Source organism: Solanum pennellii, chromosome 10 (assembly GCF_001406875.1).
Source record: "Solanum pennellii chromosome 10, SPENNV200".
Lineage (NCBI taxonomy): Eukaryota > Viridiplantae > Streptophyta > Magnoliopsida > Solanales > Solanaceae > Solanum > Solanum pennellii.
Genome location: NC_028646.1, coordinates 7933270 through 7942167, shown reverse-complemented (window position 1 = coordinate 7942167; position 8898 = coordinate 7933270). Strand labels below are relative to the sequence as shown.

General features: G+C 34.1%; 2 protein-coding genes across 2 annotated transcripts; one reads left to right on the top strand and one right to left on the bottom strand.

Annotated features, from left to right (window-relative positions):
- Nucleotides 1-64: 64 nt before the first annotated feature.
- Nucleotides 65-1914, top strand: LOC107031906 (UDP-glucuronate 4-epimerase 3-like). Its single transcript, XM_015233410.2, has one exon. The coding sequence runs from the start codon at nt 326-328 to the stop codon at nt 1631-1633; it is 1308 nt and encodes a 435-aa protein (XP_015088896.1). The 5' UTR covers nt 65-325; the 3' UTR covers nt 1634-1914.
- Nucleotides 1915-4409: 2495 nt separating this feature from the next.
- LOC107031905 (40S ribosomal protein S13) lies at nt 4410-8684 on the bottom strand. The gene is made up of 5 exons (XM_015233409.2): nt 8524-8684; nt 8359-8431; nt 6111-6249; nt 5839-6025; nt 4410-4767 (listed from the first exon to the last, which is right to left on the bottom strand). The coding sequence occupies exons 1-5, from the start codon at nt 8544-8546 to the stop codon at nt 4734-4736; spliced, it is 456 nt and encodes a 151-aa protein (XP_015088895.1). The 5' UTR covers nt 8547-8684; the 3' UTR covers nt 4410-4733.
- Nucleotides 8685-8898: the final 214 nt, after the last annotated feature.

Genomic DNA, 8898 nt, shown 5'->3' with positions numbered 1-8898 from the left:
CCTCATATACCCCACCCCCTCTCCAATCACCCCCACAAAAGTAAAACCACATTCCTCCAACAATATCCAATTAACAATCATTTCAAGAAACCATTAGATTCCCATAAATAAAGGGCCTAAAGTTTCCATATTATCCAGCTCCTTCATTTTCTTCCCTTTTTTTCCCTTCATTTCTTCTTTTCTCCATTTTCATAGCCAAAAAAATCAAATCTTTAACAAAATGGGTGGAAAAAAGAAGGCATTTTCCAAACCCTAACACTTAGCTTCTCTTTTTTTCAAGAAACAAATTGGGGTATGCTCAAAATTTCAAGATTTTTCAAGAATCATGTCCTCAATGAAGCACGTTGACAATATTCCATCAACCCCAGGAAAGTTCAAGGAAAAATCCAATTACAATAGGCTTAGGCTTCATTTTTCTGTAGTCAAGCTTACATTTTGGTCATTTGTGTTCTTGGGTTTGATCTTTATATGTTTTTTTAAATCAACATCTTCATCTTCATCCCCTGTATCTTCAGATCTCTCAAGAAGATCTCTTAGAACAAGTTCTTATGATGGTCCAGCTTGGGAGAAAAGGATTAAAGCCTCAGCAAAAATCAGGTCAACAAATGGTATTTCTGTTTTGGTTACTGGTGCTGCTGGCTTTGTAGGTACACATGTTTCATCTGCGTTGAAACGACGCGGTGATGGCGTTGTGGGGTTAGACAATTTCAATGATTATTATGATCCATCATTGAAAAGAGCCCGGCAAACTCTGTTAGAGAGTGCCGGGGTCTACATTGTAGAGGGTGACATCAATGATGTCGCCCTCTTAAAGAAATTATTCGATATTGTGCAATTTAGTCATGTTATGCATTTGGCTGCACAAGCTGGTGTTAGATATGCTATGGAAAATCCTAGCTCATATGTGCATAGTAACATTGCTGGTTTAGTTAATCTTCTTGAATTTTGCAAAAATGCTAATCCTCAACCTGCTATTGTATGGGCATCATCAAGTTCTGTTTATGGATTGAATACAAAGGTTCCGTTTTCGGAGTCTGATAGAACAGATCAACCAGCTAGTCTATATGCTGCAACTAAGAAAGCGGGCGAAGAAATTGCTCATACATATAATCATATATATGGTCTTTCACTTACTGGATTGCGATTTTTCACTGTTTATGGACCATGGGGCAGGCCAGATATGGCGTATTTCTTTTTCACTAGGGATATTTTGAAGGGGAAGTCTATATCGATCTTTGAGGGAGCTAATCATGGGACTGTTGCTAGGGACTTTACCTACATTGATGACATAGTAAAGGGTTGTTTGGGAGCGTTGGACACGGCTGAGAAGAGCACAGGAAGTGGTGGGAAAAAGAAAGGTCCTGCTCAATTGCGCGTGTTCAATTTAGGAAACACTTCTCCTGTGCCTGTTTCGGATCTTGTTACCATTTTGGAAAGGTTACTAAAGGTGAAAGCTAAACGAGCTGTGATGAAGTTGCCAAGGAACGGTGATGTTCAGTTTACTCATGCTAATATAAGCTTAGCACAAAGGGAACTTGGATATAAGCCTACAACAGATTTGCAGACAGGGCTTAAGAAATTCGTTCGATGGTACCTTAGCTACTATGGTGAGGGAAAGAAAAGCGCGCAGTGATCACATACATTCTTTCAATTCTTGGTTCATTTACATTCATATTATTGTTTTAAGCATACATCGTGTATCGCCACAATTTTCTTCATTTCATTATATTCTAATGATGGGATACACTGAGCATATATATATACGATCCCACGATGAAGCTGTGTGATTGATTGACATTGTAATTTTTCAGGCAATTTAATTTGTATCAAATGCAACCTGAAACCAACTTTTATTATACCATTGTTGTAGTTTTACAGAGCGCTCATGATTGATAGACAATTGCTTATTATGGACATGTATCTGGTTGAATTTTTTCTTTTACTTTTTCTAGCCGATATACATAATTTATACTCTACTTATACACTAGTATATACATAAGATACATGTATTATACATCCATCAACTACTTTTTAAGTGGTTTGATCAGCTAGTAGCCAGTTTCTGTAGTGTCATTGGTTTACGCTTGACGTGAAGAGATTGTTCATACCAGTTGAAATGATTACAAACATCCAAATATATATTACAATGATTCACTGGTCAATAATGGTGGTAACTAACAAAAAGCAAACATGAAGATATGTGATTCATCGGTGTGACTCATTTGAATATTTTGATATCTTGTTTATGTATTATGATATGCTCATTCGGTACGATGGTATGAGAAATGAATTATTATATTTTTTGGTAATTTTCATAACTTGCGAATTTTCATGCTTTTGATTAAAAACAAATACAATTTATAAATGCAAAAACAACTTCAACTTCAAATCAATCTAAAATTTTTAAATCATTAATTCATATCGTCGAAATTAGCCCAAAATCCAAACTTTCATTTCCAAAAAGGACATAAAGGTTTGCAATTTCCTTTATCCTTGTAATTTATTCCCCTTTACATAGTCATAGTTGGTGATTTCTCTAAAAGTTGTCCAACCTAGCATTACCTTTTCTTTTCGTTTTTAATTCTTATTGGATACATAATGGTCTCGCGACGGAATGTTAGTTAAAATTTAAGTCCATGACACATGACATTCCTTCCTATTATGCTTTGGCAGTTATTCATTACTTGTATCGAAAGATTTTTTTTGTCTATACTTGTATATGTTGTCACTATGACACTAAGAGAATACGACTAGTAAATTAAGCATAATACGTTTAAGATTCTAAATATGAGGTGAATTTTAGAATAAGTTGAACAACTAAAAACGAAATAAAGTATTTTTAGCTTCTAAACCAGTTTTTCAAATGCTTTTTTTTCTTCTCATAACAGAACTTCATATTATTCTTTTTATATATATATAATGCATATTCAAATATAACTTCAATTTTCAAAGTATTATTGTTGAGCTTCAATTGCAAAAACTCTTTTTCGACCATTTCAGCTTAGCAATTATGCCTAGAGTATTTTGCTGATCAAATCAATACCCAAGTAAATTATTCTATCCCATTTTTCGCATAATTTATACAACATTTGCTTGCTAGTAAGGAAACAAATTTATGTGTAAAATTAATACGAGTTTTAATTTGTAATTTAGAGACCACATAACTAATAGTTCTCAACGTATGCAAGAAGTGCTAGATTAATTCTTCTCATCTACCTACATATTCTATGAAATAATCAAAGATCTACCTAAATATTCAATGAAATAACTGATATAGCCACAAGCTAAACCAAACATTATTTAAAAATAGAGTAATAGCAAATGATTGCAACGGCTGGATTGTCACACTTGGACCACTCTAGTATATACAGTTAAGACTTACTAATTAAACAGGCCTAATATTCACCAGTAATGTTTCCAATACCCACACGACTAAATATGAATTTATACCGGAAGGTCCTACATTGGGGGCTAAAGCACTCCATAACAAAAGCAACTCCATACCCAAGAATACAATTGCAGTTAATTAAACAAAGTTTCATACATAGGCAGCAACTGCTCAAAAGTTGCTTGATTGGGCCAAATAACCTATTAATAGTATGCCTGAGATGGCCATTATTTGTAGGGCTGATATACCCTTTCAACTTTGTCATTTGGAGCTGATATACCCCTCGTTATAAAAGTGGCTCATATATGTTCTTACCGTTATACAAACAGCTCATATATACCCCTGGCGTTACAAAATGGCTCACATATACCCTTCATTTAACGGAAGTTAAAAAATTAGTTTTAAATTTATATTTATTACTTCTAATTTTTTTTAAAAATTATTTAGGGGTATATATGATTCTTCTATCAAAGTTCAAGGTACATTTTAATTTTTTTCATGCATAAATTATTTTTTGACTTCTTTTATTAAAATTATTTGAATTTCTTATTCTTATTTTGTTTTTTTCTTTCATTCCTTAGTTTAAAGAATAAAAAATTAAACTATTTTTTTTGTGTATTGTAATTTAATTTCGTATTTGAAGAAAAAATTTGGTCATCTACAATAAGTTTTACAAAATATTAGTGAAACATAAATAAATTTGATTATCAAAATAATAATTATAAATTAGTCATTGAAACAAAAAAAATCAAAAAAAATATATTTGACGAGGATTAAATTTAATCATATGAAATTATATATTTTAAAAAAAAATAATAAAAATTAGATTAAAATTATTATTTTTTTCATTTCCGTTAAAGGAAAAGGGTATATGTGAGCCATTTATTTACAAGTAGAGGTATATATGAGGGTATATCAGCCCTAAATGACAAAGTTGAGGGGTATATCAGACCCTTTTCCCTTATTTCTATTTCTGTTACTACAATATGAATCATGAAAGCTCAATTGGACTTCTCAAGGATTGAAAATAAAAGGTTTACACGGGACTAAACCAATAAGCTAACACAGGTCTTCAGTACCAGAGCGGCGAGTATAACCATAATCGAGAATTTCACAAGATGATAATTAAAACTTTGCTAAACCAAAATAAGTATACCACAGATAACAAGTCTCAATGTCAAAATCTCAAACAAGAAATCAAGTGAAGCCCCCTATCAGCTCCTCGAGTACATAATTTTGTTCACCAAATCAAGTATCCTGGCCATGCCAAAACAGCTTAATGTAGAATTTCTAAGATATGACTTGGCAAAGAAAGTAGCACTCTGAATGCTCCCGTTGTCATCTCTTATGCCACAAGAGTACTGGCAGTGGTAGATTCACTGCAACCAAAAAAAAAGTGAAATTAGTATAAGCAAATCACAAAATTTTGAGAGAAGACCTCGGAAGGAGGGTTACCAAAAAAAACAGTGTTGACCTACACATAATTAGATATGTGAACACAAAAAGCTGCACCAACTTCAGTAAATACCTGACTCATAAGACAGGAAAAATGAACACTTTTTCTAATTTCTTCGGGCAACCTAAGTTCCACCAGAATATGAAACAACAACCTGACAAAGCCTAATGTGGTTGCTCCCATCCCTATAAAGGTCTTGTCATTAGACAGTATGGACTCATACAGATGGATCTAAAGCGGTTGTAAGCTGCACAAACATGTCCAATCATCCTACAGATCCAAGAGACCTGTCTGCGAAACTGATACACGTATGAATATGAAACCAACCTCAAAGATATGAGACCACTACATATACTAATGAGAGTCGGCAGGTACCTCACGAAATTAGTCAAGGTGCACCAAAGCTATCTCATGCACCAAGTTATAAAAAAGAAATATCAGATATGAGGCAACTAGGTTGAAGGTTGGCAAGAAAATGAAGATTGCCATAAATCATTTTGTGTACTTCCCATCAATAGTGGAAGGATGAATATGTACTTTTGTCAAACTCAAGCAACAAAGAGAAGTGAGGGTGCCTCGGCATGTATATAATGTAGCAACTATAAACAACCCAAATGAGGACAACCAGTCCCTTGAAACCAAACTCTTCATATCAAGGTGTCACAATGGTTCCATAGAACCACACAAATAGTCTCTAACAGGAAATCGAAGATGTATTACTATATTGCAAAGAGAATAATCAATGCAGTCGCTGAATCACATTCTTCAACTGAAATAAACCTTTTCACCAAAATATGAGAGAATTATCAGCAGATAAAGAAGTTAATTCATAGAGAATATGAGAGAATTATCAGCATGCTTAGATAAAGAAGTTAATTCGTAGAGAATTGACCATATTAACATATTATATTTGCAAGTGCAACATAAACCTAGATTAAAACAAAACCAAAGCAGTCGTCCCACTACTAAAGTCAAATAGAAAGACTGGACTTACTACTTCCAGACTGGTGGAAGCTTTTTTGTTTTCTTGTAGTAGCGAGCAAGTCGGTGAATCCTGCTCTCAACAAGAATCAACCTAAACTTGGAATCCTTGTCTTTCCTGTTTCTCTCAAGATGCTTCCGGATTGCAACTGCTTTTTTGATAAGGTGGTAGAGATCCTCGGGAATCTCAGGAGCAAGTCCTAGAAAATTAAGAATTGTTATATTATCAGATAATTTCCATGAGACAAGTAATATCTAGTAAAAACACATATACCAAATAAGTACCATGAGCCTTCAAAATTCTGAGAATCTTGCTACCAGTTACACTCTTCACCTGAGCAATGCCATGGGAATCACGAAGAATAACACCAATTTGAGAGGGTGTTAAACCTTTTTTGGCAAACTTGCAGATGTTATCTTCAACCTGAAACACAAGAGAATGCTGTCTATTAAAATACTAGAAATAAGTGCATCACTTTACTCAATCTTAACACATAAATTTCTGGGTAATGTTTTGAATTTTAGCAGAAAACAACCAAGTTATGTCCTGAAGTTTCCTAATCCAAATAAACAGGAAAGAGCAACAAAGCTCAACTGATGCTCGTGAAGGGAAAAAGTTCAACTGATCCACAAAGTAAGAAGTTCAACCGTTCCTTACTCTCTCCATTCCAGTTATATAGCAACATTTCCTTTTTAGTCTATTCCAAAAAGAGTGGCAGTTTTCTGAATTTGATAATTTTAGGATTTCGAACATCACCCTTATCATTCCTTTAGAAACTGGCTGAGACCCCATTAGATTTAAAAGTGAACAATTATGATTGTTTTATTAGATAAAAAGTCAATGTTCAAGACATAAAGCTACAACATGTCAGATCTCTTATGTGTTTGTGCATGATTTGGTTTTTACCCTTTTTTGTTTCCTCACACTATTGTGGAGATTCCACTTAATTTTCCCCAGATTTGCTTATTGCAAACAGAAAGAAAAATTCTTAAATCACTGCATTGTTACCAAAACCACCATACAGACACATGGATTTTTTTAAATAACTGTGGTGTCCAGAGAGCCAAGGGTCTATCGGAAACAACCTCTGAGATAGGGGTAAGGTTTGAATATATTGAATCTTCCCCAGCTCCCACTTAGTGAGACTACACTAGGCATATTGTTGGAAACATAGTGTTAGGGCCAGCTTGCGCACAACCTCGTCTAATTCTACAGGACGCCTACAGCCCACTAGCTCCCAACAACAACTAGTACAGATGCATTGAAGATATCAAGCAACATTATTCAACCAAGTCACTAGAATACTAACAGTAAACACACACATGATTCAAAACCTATAGGTGATGAATATAACCACTCAATTTCGCAGAAATTGGCAACTGCTTGCAAAATGAATGGTGGTCTTAACCATCAGGATTACAAACAAAACACTGGAACCTTGATCTTCTTGATCTTCAAGAAGGGAGACAGAGTTGAAAGATGAGTTTTTCTTCAATTAAAGAGCTTACAAGTTTGAAATATATTTCACAGATTCGGGAAAGACCTGATGGTCGTGATAATAAAACGGGGCAACTAAGGATTTTCGAATTGAATTAGATATTGGAAAAAGGAATTTAAGAAGATAAGAGTGGGATGAAGTTTTGGTGATATGGACACCCCATGTGACCATGTCAATGTGAAGAGAAAAGATGAAACCATATCAAGTCGATTTTTGACTCTGTATCGCTCTTTACCATGTTTTCCGTTAAAAATCTAACCAAAGGGCTATTAAGAGTATAATTGACACTTGGTATAGAATTAGGTGATTTGGCAAAAGTTTTATCCCATTTATTAAACTCCATGCCTATCAAACTTTTCCACATAAAGTGGAACCGAGGGAGGATAAAGAAAATCTCAATAAACCCTAGTGATGGGAAATATGTTCTTGTGCTAACTTATAAACTACAGGAAGCAAAAATGCACCTGCATTTTTACAAGCCAAATTCTTTAAATGTAAAATGGCTCATAGCATTACAGTGAATAAGGTGAAGGGATAGTCTCTCATTGTCTTTGTCACATTACTACATCCTTACCTAGCATAGTTAAGCCACATCTTATCCAAGCAAACACATACACCTTATTTTTATCTTTTCAATCATAGGAAATAAACTTCAATGACTAAACAGTAAAAGACTGAACTTTTCCACTATACAGAGAAAACTAAGTGTTACTTCGAAAATGCATGTTGTAAAGCACAAGAATCTTAATTAAACGGGAGTGAATTCCACCTACACCCCCATAGCACATTCCTCAAATACCACTGTTCCAACTAGTCAAATGAGGGACACAACACAGCAAACAGGATATGGCACTTCAATTGGCATATTTTAACAGGAAAAACAACATTAATCAAATAACATGAACCCAAGTGTTTAAGTATTAGAACGCAAATCTACAGTAGCATCATAATTACAAAACAAGCAAGTCATTACTCGAATAAAAATATGATCTGGTTCCTTAGCGATTATACTAAAATGATTAGTAATTACTTACATCTGGTGCAGATATTTTGAGCCAACTTGGTGGAGTCCTCTTGTATGGGAGTGCTGAAGCAGAAATACCCTTACTGTGCACCAAACAAAATTGCAAAAAAAGTATTACTACATTGTTCCATTAACCTATGGGTTTCAGAGATGAAGAAAGAATGAATGAACTAACCCTCGACTGTGCATACGACCCATCTTCGCTGCCGGTGTGTTTCTGGGGCTGCTGTCCGGTTAGCTCTGAAGAAGGAAACCCTAGAATGGACAAAGAGATGAGATTAGGATTTTTTTTTATATAAATTCTTTATTTGCTATCAACTCCTTTAATATTTTGAATTACATATTAGACCATCTAAAAGAGCTCAAAATATGCACTTGAGATTGCATACCATCACTCTCACAGTAGATGGTGTATTACACGTCAGCACCATGTCAGCATCATATTATAAATTATAATTTTTTTATTTTTTATTTTCTTTTCTTTATTAATTAACTTTTCTTTATTAACTCTATTTTACACAAATTAATCCTTAACAAATTATTAAAATTC

Bases quoted from the DNA above. Each gene is read 5' to 3' on its own strand.
- LOC107031906 (XM_015233410.2), top strand. From the start codon at position 326: ATGTCCTCAATGAAGCACGTTGACAATATTCCATCAACCCCAGGAAAG.
- LOC107031905 (XM_015233409.2), bottom strand. From the start codon at position 8,546: ATGGGTCGTATGCACAGTCGAGG. The intron at 6,250-8,358 runs GTAAGTAATTAC...CTTGTGTTTCAG, and splicing joins TCAAAATATCTGCACCAGAT to GTTGAAGATAACATCTGCAA. The intron at 4,768-5,838 runs GTAAGTCCAGTC...TTTTGGTTGCAG, and splicing joins CTTCCACCAGTCTGGAAGTA to TGAATCTACCACTGCCAGTA.